General features: G+C 33.9%; 1 protein-coding gene across 6 annotated transcripts in view; it reads left to right on the top strand.

The window, feature by feature from the left end:
• The window catches only part of WWC3 (WWC family member 3), a gene marked incomplete at its 5' end in the record, with an annotated part of 197,980 nt that overhangs the window by 84,338 nt on the left and 98,474 nt on the right, over positions 1 to 15,168 (top strand). For all 6 annotated transcript variants that reach the window (XM_083362680.1, XM_083362679.1, XM_083362681.1 and 3 more), the window contains 4 exons: positions 1,935 to 2,011; positions 2,680 to 2,759; positions 3,270 to 3,399; positions 7,147 to 7,296. In XM_083362680.1, coding sequence (XP_083218806.1) covers positions 1,935 to 2,011; positions 2,680 to 2,759; positions 3,270 to 3,399; positions 7,147 to 7,296 — 437 coding nt within the window. The remainder of the gene's footprint in view (positions 1 to 1,934; positions 2,012 to 2,679; positions 2,760 to 3,269; positions 3,400 to 7,146; positions 7,297 to 15,168) is intronic.

The raw sequence follows: 15,168 nt of genomic DNA, 5'->3' as shown, positions 1-15,168 counted from the left end.
TTTTCCCATAATCCTCACTGCTTCAGGAATAACTTTCTTGGGCTTAGAACACCTTGACTATCCTTTCTATTTTGGCATATAGGAAAAACGTTGAAATGGAGCAGATGCTGGAGAAGGCTGGATTATTTAAAATAATGTTTGGCTCTAAAATTCTTGATAGGAATGTGTATATGTCAACAAGTAGCTGCTCTTAGTACATAGAAACATAGAAAACTGATGGCAGAAAAAGACCTAATGGAATTAATTTATTATTTTTTAATTACTAAGGTTTCCGATAAACTACAGGTAGTCCTTAACTTAAAGCCATTCATTTAGTGACCATTCAAAGTTATAAAGGCAGTGAAAAAAGTGACATGACCATTTTTCATGCGTATGACTGTTGCAACATCCCCATGGTCAAGTGATCAAAATTTGGATGCTTGGCACCTGGCATGTATTTATGATGGTTGCACTATCCTGAAGTCATGTGATCATCTTTTGTGACCTTCTGACAAGCCAGATTCACTTAACCATGTTGCTAACAACTGAAGTGATTCACTTAACAACTCTGGCAAGTAAAGTTGTAAAATGGGGCAAAACTCATTTTGCAAATGTCTTGCTTAGCAACATAAATTTTGAGCTCAATTGTGGTCATAAGTAGAGGCAGTGCTTTTTTTGTAAAAGAAAAAGGTGCTGGAACTCACACATGTCATACAACCTGCCTTGCCTACCCTACAAGGTTCCATTCAAAAAAGGTGCCGGAACTCCGTTCTGAGCATTCTATGAGAAAAAAAGCCCTGAGTAGAGGACTACCTTTATGAAAAAAGTAGCAAAAAAAATCAAAATTGGCAGAGGAAACAGTTGGAAATAGCTTCACTTTTAGTATTATAATTGATTCCTAGCTATGTTGAGTAGAATGAGTGTTAGAAAGTTCTTTTCTGTTTGAATCTGATCAAGGAGCTTGAAAATGTCCATGATTTCAATCCTTTATATGTTAACTACTTTTGTAAATTAATTTCTGTTGTGAAAGTAGATGTGTATGCTTTGATTTTCTCAGAAATAGAAGAGCTGAGCTAGCAATTGTGACAGATATTGAGGCAGACCTAGTCCATAAATTACATATAACCTATGGTGCCTGAGCAGTTTATATATCCTTGTCTCTTTTGAATTAATAATTATGGTTATTTAAATGGCATCTGGTAAAGATTTCCTAGTTTTCCTAAGTAAAATACACAAATAAATTAGTTGATTTGGATATATGTAGTGTGAATAAATGTGGGCTTAGTAACAATTCAGGGCAGTTTATACAATTATTTATTTGATAAATGTCACTTTAAGGTGATTTCTTCCCCTTTATATTTAGCAAACTTACTTTATGGAAATCCTGCCACAGGATGGTATATGTAAAATGTTCAGTAAATAAAACCGCATGTTTTCTACTGTTCAATCTGTTTATTGAAAAGAGGAATATTGGAAGTTTTTGAACTATATATTTTTTTGCTGTCATTATTTAAATGTATTGTCTTGTAAGCTTATTTTCCAATATGGTTTAATTTTGTTCTATGTGACACTACTTTTATTATTTTTCATTAACTATGTTTTCTATATGGCACAGTATTTTGAATTGAAGTAATTGGACATTATTACAAATACTACTGTTCACTAACTTGGAGTAATAAGTTTAGTTCCTTTTTCCTTACTGTTTATGTTATAAAATGCTAAATTCTAATTCTTGATTGTAAAATAAATACTAACATTGTGTCTCTTGATAAACAGTGGACTTAGCTTTTCTAGGTGAAAACATACTTTTAGATGAACAGATAGATTACATGCTCTCACTTTATTAGTAGCAAAATAAGAATTTTCTGTGAAACGGAGTGAAACCTTCCATTCTTGTGCTTGTTAGGAACATTTTCTAGAGTTTATTTTGAATACTTATTTTTTCTGATTTTCAGCATATTCTGGATTTTCAACGAACACTAAATACAACCCATCTCAGATTAAAGCAGAAATAGCTAGTCAACGTGATAGAGTGAGTAACCTTTTTAAAAATACTGTATATTAAATGTAATTATTTAAATTCATGTTTTACGACAACAGAAGAACTGCTTGTTAGGAAGAATTGGTGTAATATATGTATAAATATTTAAAGTACTTTTTTTTCAGAAAGTATGTAATACGTTCTGGTAGTAATTAAGCCATTACATTGCGTGATCTTTTTATTTATGGTAACATTTTGAGACGCAATTGCAATTTAGGTTGTAGGGATTAATTTAGGGAAGTATGACATAATACTAATCCTAATATTTTAATTATTTTTATATTTTATACTCTAACCTGCTGTAAATATGTTGTAAATTTTATAGTTTTAGATTATCTAAAGCTGGTCTATGACAAAGAATGTATTATTTATTCATATGACATAAAAATAACATTGAATAGCACAATGTAATACTGGTTTTCTTGGTAGTGCTCATACATAGTTTGAAACCAAATTGCAAATTTTATTGTACATTGGAAGAAGTATAATGCTATTAGGTTTTCTGTCTAATTAGCTAATTTAGTTAAGTACAGAAAGGTCATACTGTAATCTCAGACTCAACCTATATTAAGAAACTAAACTGATCATCAGCTAAACTATCAGTTGCAATAATTTGTTTGGTTATCAGCACAATTGTTTCTTCATGGTTTTATCTCAAGCTTTCTAGATTAAAGAGAGAATTAACACAGATGAAGCAAGAACTACAGTACAAAGAAAAAGGAGTAGAAACATTACAAGAGTAAGTTGAAATGACAGGGCTGTTGTTCATGTTAATGTTTTATAATGTTGGCAACAAAAAGATGATAAAATAATGATATAAAATAATTTTACATCTTGTTTTATTTTCAGTTTTAGTGGTGTGAGCAGGTTTTTTTTTAAAAAAAAACAAACTGTAGCTTTTACTTAAGAAATAACCCTCCTGGTGCTGCTGAATTAGAATTTGTATAGAACAGTCTCTCCCTTCTCATGACATCTGTGCATTGTATACAGTAGATCCTTTTACTTTTCCACCTCTTCTTTCCCTCTCTATCTGTATCTATTGATAGAAGGGTTTGAAGGACAGCACTTCACGTAATTTAATATAAATGGCAAGGTGGAAAGAGCTTTTAATACTCGCCACCTCCACCACTACTTGTGACCATCCAGTTGAAAAAAGAAATAAAAAAAATCTTAATATCAGACTTCAAGGTTTATTCAGATTCGTATTAACAAAAGTGAGTAAATTTTCCAGTGTATGTTTGTGTATTAGGATTGATCGGAAGATGTCTAATTCTCATATGAATTATAAATTGGATGAAGCCCAAGCAATAATGAATGAACTTCGAAGCATCAGGAAAGCCATATGTTTGGGTGAAAGAGAAAGGCAAGATTTAATGCAAGTAAGAAGTAAATAATGTTTATGGTTTTATAATGTCTGCTAACTCTTATAATTCTTAGGGATGTCCTTTTTCTTAACCAGTAATAGAAAAAAAATGAATTACTATACCTTGTTATTTAGTGATTGGCATATTTTTGAAGCATATGTACTTCATATTTTGTTGTATTGACACCGAGAGTCACTTGCCTTTGAGATGGCAGCTATAACAATTGGATAGATAGAAATATGAACATTTTTTGTAATTCTTAATAATGTTTTTAACTGACTTTTGTTCAGGATTTGTCTTGGCTATAAGTGTAAAGTCAATTATCACTTCATATCTAAAATAGCTAACCAAATACAACTCTTAGACCAGTGTAGGCATCTCTAATACAGCAAAAGCAATGATATTTTTCAGGCCAATTTCTTCTTTAGCTCATCTTGAATTTACCGATATCTAATGCTAGAACTAGGGACGCGGTGGCTCAGTGGGTTAGGACGCTGAGCTTGTCAATCAGAAGATCAGCAGTTTGGCGGGTCGAATCCCGAGTGCCGCGTAACAGAGTGAGCGCCTGTTACTCGTCCCAGCTTCTGCCAACCTAGCAGTTCGAAAGCATGTAAAAATGCAAGTAGAAAAATAGGGACCACTACGGTGGGAAAGTAACAGCGTTCCGTGCGCCTTTGGCGTCTAGTCATGCCGGCCACATGACCACGGAGAAGTCCTTAGACAGGCGCTGGCTCTTCGGCTTTGAAACAGAGATGAGCACCGGTCCCTAGAGTCAGAAATGACTAGCACGCCTAGTGCAGGGGAACCTTTACCTTTATCTAATGCTAGAACTGGAATGAAGTGAAGGAATTATTATGAGTTTGGCCTTGGTTTACAGATCAGCTATAATTTTACAGTGTTGCTAGAACAGAGACCTTTTTTAATCACATAAATCCTTCTTTGAAGATAATGTTGACCTCATGATAATTGTAAGATAAGTGCTGAAAACAACCTAACTTTGAAAGTTATTTACTTTTCTTTTTAAAGAGTCACATACATGTATCTACATAGGTAGACCATAACTCTTAAGTCATCATCCATTACTGTACTGTTAATTTTATTACTTTTTACCTACCATGACTATTATCATGTACATTGGCATTTTATAATACAAGAGCAAAACACTCATAGTCATACAAGGTTTAGAATTATGAAAAATTTAAAATGTCAGTTTTTCCAAAAAGAAAAATGAGAAGAAATTAAGAAATACAGTTAAAATAAATAAATATTGCTTTAATAACGATTTTGGAATAGATGGACAACATTCATTAAAACAAATCCTATTTATTATAAATTTAATGATACTTATTTCAGGCTATTTTGCTGAAAAGTATAAACAGAGAGGGAGATGTTCATCACATCTAAAATTATGGTAGTTAAAATGATCTAATTGAAGTAAAAATGCTGTTCTTTTACTAGTAAATTTCAAAAGAGCAATTCATGGGTTTTTTTGTAATGAAAAGAACTTAGAAGTTGTCTATACTTACATCATTAATACACAGCAATATTATTTTGAAGATATTTTTATTTATGTATCCTGTTTCTAAATCACCCATCTCTCTGTGCTGTACACAAAAGTCTAACCACAGAATTTCAGTAGATGGATATTCTAAACTGAAGTATAAAATCTTATAAAATCACATGTATCACTTAATCTAACAAGTTTATTAGTAAAGTGATTGGTAATTTGTTATTTTTTGTGCGTGCTTGCTTGGTGTAAAAAAAAACAAGAAAGGTAATAATCGTGTATAAACATTTGAATGTAACAATTTATAAATCATATCATTTACACATAGTTGATTAAGGTGAGCAAAATTGCTACCACAGTAATTTTATTTTTTAAAAAATCAAAATAACATTGGAAATATAATAGAAAAGGGCTATCAGAAGAATTCAAGAAAGAACAGTTCAAGAAAAAACTATTTTGTTTTCTTTGTTGGTTCAAATTCTTTGCAGTAATGAATCAATTGTCTTCAACCTGGCTAAAGGGACAAATAGAGTGACAGGCAGTGTTCCTATAATACAAGAATGTTTAAGTAGGAAAGCAAAAAACCTACACAGAATAATTTTTAAAAAATGTTTCTTTTTTTTGTCTCTGATGTTTATAATGTGCAGGCCACAGAATTTTAAACCTTGTAGCACATGTCTCCAAATTCTAAGTTTGCTTTACTTCAATTCTTATAAATTTGAGAACTGTTCCTTTTCCATTTACAAGTTTATTCTACCTCCACCTCTCTTCATTGGTACAGGTAGTCCTCAAATTACAACCATTTGTTTAGTGACTATTCAAAGTTACAACAGCACTGAAAAAGGTGACTTATGACTGTTTTTCACACTTATAACTATTACAGTATTCCCACAATCACGTGATCAAAATTCGGGCACTTGGCAACTGGAATGTATTTATGACAGTTGCACTGTCCTGAGGTCATGTGATCACCCTTTGCAACCTTCCTGGCCAGCTTCCAACAAGCAAAATCAATGGGGAAAGCCAGATTCACTTAATGACTGCATGATTCACTTGACAACTGCAGTGATTCACTTAACAACTGTTGCAAAAAGGTCACAAAATGATGCAAAACTTACTTAACAACTGCCTTGCTTAGCAACAGAAATTTAGGGCTCAATTGTGGTCATACGTTGAGGACTACCTATACTGTTGTACTCTGTACAGTGTGGAAGTTCATTTGTTCATTTTTTATTGTATGTATTATTTTAATTTTTAATTTTCATTGAAGTGACTGTATTCTTGACAGATAATCACTGCTAACAGATTTTAAAATGCAGTTAAAACACAATTTTTAAAAACTCCTATAGGGGAATAGAATCCATCCAAATGAATTCAGTTTATAAATTAAGTATTTTCATGAACTGAAAATAAAAAGAAGTAAATTGTGTTACAAATCACGAAGCTATGTTTTTAAATTATAAAGTTATAAATTAATCTTCTTTCAGCTTGGTTTTGGAGGAATAATCTGATTGAAACCAAAAATTTCTATATAAAGATGCAAGAATTGAAGTTTGTGCTATAAGAAAGGGTGGGGTTTTTTTTCTTAAAAGATACTTTTTGCTTTTACAATGGATGAATGTTACTGAATTGCTTAAGACAGGGGTATCAAACTCGTAATGTCTCACGACGTATTGTGACTTTTTCCATGGCTGGCAACGGGATGGGTGCGGTTTCACCATGACACATCTGGCCTACGGGCCGGCAGTTTGACACCCCTGGCTTAAGAGATTTGTAGAACACAGCTGCCTACTATCTGTCTATCCCTGACTTTTTTTCCATTGCTGGCAATGGGATAGATGCAGTTTCGCCATGACACATCTGGCCTGCGGGCCGGCAATTTGATATCCCTGGCTTAAGAGAACTGTAGACACAGCTGCCTACCATCTGTCTATTCCTACTGGATGGTAGTTGCCTCAAATTAAGAAATAAAAGCAACCTTCATAGAGAGTTTAGCACATTATTTTTACTGTTTAGTTTCAGATTTGTCCATGGCTATTGTGTTTATTCTCTTGGGAGCTATTTTAAAATGTTTGTGTTCTATTTAATATTTCTTTAAACTTTCTTCCTTGTAAAGATTGTGTTCTCTATTTTTTCCATAACTAAGGAAAGTTTTGTGAACATTTTTTGCTATTTTGCTATTTTTAAAAAAGCTATTAAACCATGAAAAAGTTTTCATAAAATTGTGTTCTTAATGGTCCTTTTTTCCCCCCAAGAGTCTGGCCAAGCTGACAGATGGATTCAGAAATAATTGTTGCATTACAGAATCTTTTCATGATCTTCAACATAGTTCTGGTTCATTCAATGACCCCAACCTATCTCAACTATATTGTGATGCTTGTTCTCAAACTGACATCATTGGCAAGGTATATACTATGTTTTCAGAGAAAAAGTTGTCATTGCTATTGTATTAAAATATGGCTACTCTTCTGTTACATACAATACATATAATATTTTAATATAATTTAATCAAATCAAATCAAAACAGTGTTTCATATGCATTGGTGCAAATAAGAAAAAAACCTGTTGTATACTCTTGAAGCAAAATATAAATTAGAAATCTTATGGATCACATTTATGACCGGCATGTTATCTATTTCAATCATGCTGAATTACTTTTTTTTAAAAAAACTATAAAATATAGAGCAGACAGATTTATCATATATACATTTTTAAATACTGTACAATAATCAAATGATCAATAATAAATCTAATCAATCATAGGCAAAAATGCATTAACTAAAAAGGAAGTACAAAAATCAAAATAAAATGCCTAGCTGTTCAGGTTTCCTTACTAGTAATGCTGAGGAAGTCAAACAACTTCCACATCTTGAGATACAAAACTACAGAAGTGAGGAAGAAACTCTTGCAGAATTTTCTCCTTAAAGAGCATGTACACAACAACTGTTCATTTATTTGTTTGATTTAGTTGCCCCTGAATATTTTCTTATATTGAGATCATTGAGAAATTTGTTTCCTTCAGATTTCAAAACAGATAGGATATTAGTTCCACTGGATCAACAACATTTTCTCTTTGTTGCTAGTGCTGGAGTTTTGAGAGAGAAACCAGTTCTGAAGATGTCAGAGAGCTGACAGGGATTCTGTAATAGAATCAAGTTTCCTAGGTTGGATCACTGAAGTTCTAGTATTTTTGGTGGCCTTTAAATCCACATGTCATGGTTCTGATAGATGAAACTCAGTAAAGAACTTTAAGGAAAGAATTCTTCCTTAGAGAACATTTTATTCAGGAAACAAAGTATTGGCACTACATAGTTGAACCCAAAACTAGATTCCCTTCCCCCAAATAAAAAGTAACATGTTGGAAGTCCCACCCCCACGAAGCAGTCATAAATCACACTCCAATTAGCCTGGAGTGCGGGCTCTCTCCCCAGCTCCTCAGCCCGCCAAAACGTTATCGGTTTGTGTCCTTGAGTTCCTACAGAGCTGCGTTGTTATTATGGTTAGCTGAGCTCAAGCATTCATCCCATCCCCCCTTCCACACCTGATTTCGAAACAGAAGAAAAAGCATGTTAAAAGCAAAGTAAAAATGGCTGCAATTTCATCAGTTGTCAGAGCAGGAACATCCATGACAATAGGTCATGGATAAATCTTTCAGGGATTTGAAATTGAATGATTTAAGCTGCCAAAGAGGTTTGAATTTGCCTTAATTATTAAATGCCCATGGGAGGGAATTTCTCTAAAAATAGAGATCTCTTTGATATGGTAGTAGTAAATATCCTGAAATTACAATTTGTATTGAGAAAGTGAGTATGACTGTGACAGTTGACTAAGACAACATTTCTACCAGAACTTCAGTATACTATAAATAGTACAGGTATCAATGTGTAGTGGTGGTGATGGTTATGATGATGATGTTATCCATTCAGTCGTGTCTGACTCTTGGCGATGCTATGGGCCAAGTCTTTTCACATCTTCCAATCTTGATAGAGTGGCATAAACAAAAGTCACAATAACTATGACTGCATGATCAAAGCTGCTGTTTTCCATGAGCAGCACATATACAACATACATAAAGATGGGCAGGGCTTCAGTTGCACACGCACAGCCTCCACCTTGACTTTTTGGACCCTGCCCTATGCAGATGTATCAATCAGGAGTTGTTCTTTCATAGTGTTTTAAAGTCATAACCTTTTATGAATCATAAAAGGCCATTGAGCTAATCCCCTCCCCCCAAGTGCAGAAATTCAAATACTAACAACCAAATCAGGTAGGTATGCAACTACTATTTGAATAGATTAAATGAAGGGAACTTCTTTGGGTACTTAACCTCTTTTCTGGGTAATTAGTTCCGTTGTCAAACTGCTTATACTATTAGGATTATTTTTTACCTCTAGCATTCAGTTATAATCTATATTTCTGTAATTTACAGTCTTTATTGTATGATTTCTCTGGAATGAAAGAGAACAGGTTTGATCTTTTCTGTGGCATATTTTCATTTCTGAGGAGTGCTCAGTCATGTTTTTTCAAGGCTAAAAATACCCACTTATTTCAATGTCTGTTTATAAAACTTTCTCTGAATCCTTCTTTTTTTCCCCATGTTCACTGAAAAATTTATTGATTATTGTGAATACTTCTTCCTCAGTCATACTGCTAGATAGTGGGTGGCAAAATAATATGTGTTCCAGTATATTGTCCGAATCAGGAACACGCACAAAGACACTTGTGCTTCACCAGCAATGTCAGTTCTTTTTTTTTATTGAAAAGTTTTACAGTACATTTTTGAATACAAAACCCCTCCCCTCCCCCTCCCCTCTCCCCAAACCTCCCCCCCTCCCCGACTTCCCAGAGCTAAATACAGGGTATAAAAATACAAACAAACATAATCTAAAATATGCAAACAACAATAAAATATTAAATTCTATCGCACTTTAACTCTTAATAAAATAACTACAAGCTAGTTATACATCATATAAATCCACTACTTATTCAAATGCTAAGTGAAACTTTTTAGTCCCATATTTATTCTGGATATAATCAATCCATCTTCTCCACTCCACAATATATCTCTGTTGCAATTGGTCTTTCAAATACGCTGAGATCTTTGCCATTTCCACCAAATTGGAAACTTTTAAAGTCCATTCTTCTATAGTCGGCAGTTCTTCCTTCTTCCAATATTGCGCTACTAAAAGTCTCGCTGCCGTAATTAAATTCAACATCAACTTAGTGTCCACAACGGTAGTATCTGTGATAATACACAATAAAAACAGTTGCGGACAAAACTTTATCCTTTTCTTGAATATTTTTTGCATATTCCACCAAATTTTAATCCAAAAAGCTTTAACCCTTTTACAAGTCCACCATATATGAAAATACGTTGCATCCTCACAACCACACCTCCAACATTTTGGCTGGCAGTTTGGATACATACTTGCTAATTTTTTAGGATCTAAATGCCACCTATAAAACATTTTGTAAAAGTTCTCTCTTAAGTCTCTGAATCCTTCTTAAAGGATTTGAAATAAACACAGTACTCAAAATGATATTATTTCCATGATTTGGAGTTTTGTGAATGTAGTGTAAAATTGCAAGTGCTTTTTTTTACTGCAATATTACCATACTTTGTTGATTCACATTCATCTATTATTTCCAATTTCATTTCACAGGTTTCATTACTGTCCCATGTTTAAATATTTGAGTTTTGTTCTGATAGGAAAAAAGTATTTGATCCCCTGCTGATTTTGTACTTTTGTCCACTGACAAAGAAATGGTCAGTCTATAATTTTAATGGTAGCTTTATTTTAACAGTGAGAGACAGAATAAAAACGCATTTCAACAAAGTTATAAATTTATTTGCATTTTAATGAGTGAAATAAGTATTTGATTTGCTATCAATCAGCAAGATATCTGGCTCCCAGGTGTCTTTTATACAGGTAACAAGCTGTAGGGAGAGGTTCTAATCTCAGCTTGTTCCCTGTATAGAAGACACCTGTTCACAGAAGCAATCAATCAGATTCCAAACTTTCCACCATGGCCAAGACCAAAGAGCTGTCCAAGGATGTCAGGAACAAGATTGTAGACTACACAAGGCTGGAATTGACCCAACTGAAGTTTGTCAATGAACATCTGAATGATTCACAGGATAACTGGGTGAAAGTGTTGTGGTCAGAGGAGACCAAAATCAAGATCTTTGGAGGCTTCCAGTTTTGTGCAATAGTGCAAGTGGCTGAGGGATCATGGGGCTCCGCACCCTATGACCGATTCTTTTCTGTCAGGGGACCCTAAATGGGCCTAAAGTCACCCTGGAGAGGCGACAAAGAAAAAGGGAAGCCCCGCCAACCATGAAAAGATGGTTGATCTGGTCATTTGGGGAAAGCCTTCCAGAAACCAGCAGAAGAAAGCCTAGCTTCACTCCAGAGTCTAGCTAAAGCTACAAGCAGCCGAAGCCAAAAAGCACTAATTTAAGCTTAATGTATTTGGAACTGGGTAAGAATACTGATTCTCTTCTTCTTGATATTTGATTTCCTGGGGGGGAAAATGCAAGAAGCAAAAATCTTCCAAAAGTGAGAAGGAAGGAGACTCTTGCCCCACCCTCTCACAGAAGGAAGCGGCAAATTAAACTTTTATGGGGGACAGAAATATATTGAAATGAAATGAATATAAGACTTAAATCTGGTTAAGTTTGAAATTGGTGGAATTTGTTAAGATTTTCTTTTCAAAAGATTATTGACGAAAACAAAAGAAAGTAATTGTTTGTTTTGAAAACTAAAAAACAAACTGGTGCTGACATCTAGTGATGGATGAAAATATACAACTGTAGTTGCTCTAATACAGGAATTGACAGAAAGCCCAGTAAAAGATAACTTGTTTTTGTGACCTTCAATGTCTTAACTAAACAGAACAGCTCCAACAAAAAAAGCACCACTTTGGGCTATTTACAAGGCAAGAACTATAAACCTTAGGGAAAAAAATAACCTTCCTGGATTATAAATGTTTATAGAATTGTGACTCTAAAGCTGTTTGCAGAGAAAGGAAAACTTTGATTTTTGGCTATCATGGAATATCAGAGACCTGCAGAAAAAACATGAAGAAAAAACAAATACCTTCCAGGAGGAAATGTATACAACTAATTCAAACAACAATGATTTCAAACCATGAGGAAATTAAAAACAACTTTGAAAATATCAGGATCAGGGTTCCGACAGATGAACTCTCTAAAGAACTTCGAGGCATTGTTTTCCTTAAAGAATCTTTAATCAAGTTGCATAGCATCGGCACGTACATGATAAAGCTGAAATCTGAATTCTCCTCCCCTAAGCATATAGAATTAAAGCACAGTTCCCTCCTCCAATTAACAGTCATAAATCACATTCTCCAATTAGTTTGAAGGCAGACTTTTTCCCCCTTCCTCCAAACCGCCATTTCTTATCATCTCTTATTTCAAACAAGCGTGAAAAATGTTCTGCTGTATTATTATGTCTAACTAATCTCCACACTCATTCTTCCTCCCCCCAGCATCATCTAATTCTAACTCTAAAAGTAACACACAGGTTATAGAGAAAATGGCTGCGTCTTCATATATTGTCAAAGCACGAACATCCGATGTTAGTAGCATTGACACGACAATGATTTCAAACAACTTTGAAAATATAAATGAACACATCTTCAATTTAACCTTACAACAACAACAAAACTCTCAGAAAATAAAAATAGCAAGCGATCAGATAAAGCAGACAACTGAATATAAACCAGAGGAAAGATATTTAAAGATGGAACTTAATGGAAGGAATTATGACTTAACCCTGGCAGAGAAAAACTTGCAGGAAATATCGGACATGGAAAAGATAACCTACACTTTAAGATTGCAAAATAAGTCTGAGGACAAAAAAAAAGATTTGACAAAATAGATTATAGAACTGTCAGGAGAATTATGAGAACTTGAGAGACAAAAAAATGATAAGAGAAATTAAGAGAGAGAAAGAAAAAGATTTTCAATGAATATGAAGGGGCGAAACCCTCCCACAAAAACATTTTACTGGATTTGTCTCTTGTACCTACATTAACATCTATAAGATTATGGGAAGACTTTTTGGTCCAGCCAAGCATACTGATTAGGAAAGTTGTTTCGCAAAAAAAAAAAAGACTAAAGTTAAAATTAAGAAATTGGATGATAGGACTTCTCAGATGGAATATTTAAAGATTAAACATTTTTTTGAATATGGTTAAAAAAATAAAAAAAATCTGGATATAAATGTATTTTAGTTTAAGAGGGAAGGGCCCCTCAAGTAATATAGTATTTTTTTATGATATGAGAAATATAAAAATGTTGGGACAGTTTATTTGAGGGAGATGTTTTAGATATTTAAGTGTAATTGATCTTGAGAAAATCTCAATTGATAAGAATGTTTTGAGTAGACTCAAAAGATTAGATGATTGGATTTATTAGATGGAATATTTAAAGATTAAACATTTGTTTGAATATAGTTAAAAAGAATAGAAAAAGTTTGGATATAAATGTATTTAAGATTAAGAGGGACATGTTTTTCAAGTAGTATATTATTTCCTTTTTCCTTCTCTTTTTCTTTTTCTTTTTTTAAGATATGAGAAACCTAAAATTGTTGGGATGGCTTGTATGAGGAAAAAGAATGAATACTTAAGTGTAATTAACTCTGAGACTGGTAAGAATATTTTGAATATTGCGGGGAAAACAAATCTAAATAAGAATTTTGAAACAGGATTTATGATGAAGTAAGTAGAAAAGAAGCCTTATATTGATGTGGTTGTTAAATACTACAAAAATGTTTATATTCAGTTGTCATCTTTCAAAATATTAAGAAATGTACTAATTCAAGGTTGGTAAAAGAGAATATTATTGGAAGAAGAGAAAAATCAAAGAAAGCTACTATGTGGATTATGGAATCATAGAAATTAATTGTTATGGATTGTTTTTAAATGTATACCCATACAACAAGCTCTTTACCAAATATTAAAGTGACTATGTTTAAAAAAATCAATATTTTTTTTTTAAAAAAACCAAACAAACAAAATAAGGCTCTTTGGCATCAACTCAACTTGCCATGTTTGGAGGAGAAAGAATACTGCCTATGACCCCAAGAACACCATCCCTACTGTCACGGAGGTGGAAATATTATGCTTGGGGATGTTTTTCTGCTAAAGTGGCAAGACAACTTCACCGCATCAAATCTTGGGTGAGAACCTCCTTCCCTCGGCCAGAGCATTGAAAATGGGTTGTGGATGGGTATTCCAACATGGCAATGACTCAAAACATACAGCCAAGGCAACAAAGGAGTGGCTCAAGAAGAAGCACATTAAGGTCCTGGAGTGGCCTAGCCCAAGGGTCCCCGACCCCTAGTCCGTGGACCAGTACTGGGCCGTGGCATTCCAGCAACCGGTCCGCACAAACAAGTGAAGCCCCATCTGCAAGATGCAGGCAGGACACAAAACCACACACCCCTCCGCTCTACGGAAAATCCTCTCTTCACAGAACCGGTCCCTGGTGCCCAAAAGGTTGGGGATCTCTGACCTTAATCCCATAGAAAATCTGTGGATGGGGCTGAAAGTTTAAGCTGCCAAATGTCAGCCTCGAAACATTAATGACTTGGAGAGGATCTGCAAAGAGGAGTGGGACAAAATCTCTGCTGAGATATGTGCAAACCTGGTGGCCAACTACAAGAAATGTCTGACCTCTGTGATTGCCAACAAGGCTTTTTCCACCAATTACTAAGTCATGTTTTGCAAAGGCGTCAAATACTTATTTCACTCATTCAAATGCAAATCAATTTATAACTTTTTTGAAATGCATTTTTCTGGATTTTTTGTTGTTATTCTGTCTCTCAGTCTTAAAATAAACCTACCATTAAAATTATAGACTGATCATTTCTTTGTCAGTGGGCAAACATACAAAATCAGCAGGAGATCAATTATTTTTTTCTCTCACTATACTTCACACTTTCCCTTTGTGAAAAATAATACTTTCAGCCTATTTCTATCATCTATCACTCTTTTGAATTTTATTTCTATGTTTATTTCTATGATGATACCAATTTTGTATCATTGCAAATTTCTTGTCCTTCTTAATCCAAGTCATTAACTATAAATAGAGGGTGCAGGACTGATCACTGGAACATTCTTTTTGTCCTTTTTCTTCAATTTTATAAAGAACCTTCATGAAATGCTCTACTGTAGAATAGTAGTTTAGTATATATCCAGTTAATTGTCATGCCATCTAGCTAGCCTATATTTAAATTTACTGCCAGTTA

This window comes from Vipera ursinii (genome assembly GCF_947247035.1).
Source record: "Vipera ursinii genome assembly, chromosome: 4".
Classification (NCBI taxonomy): Eukaryota; Metazoa; Chordata; class Lepidosauria; order Squamata; family Viperidae; genus Vipera; species Vipera ursinii.
This window is presented reverse-complemented; position numbering and strand designations above follow the sequence as displayed.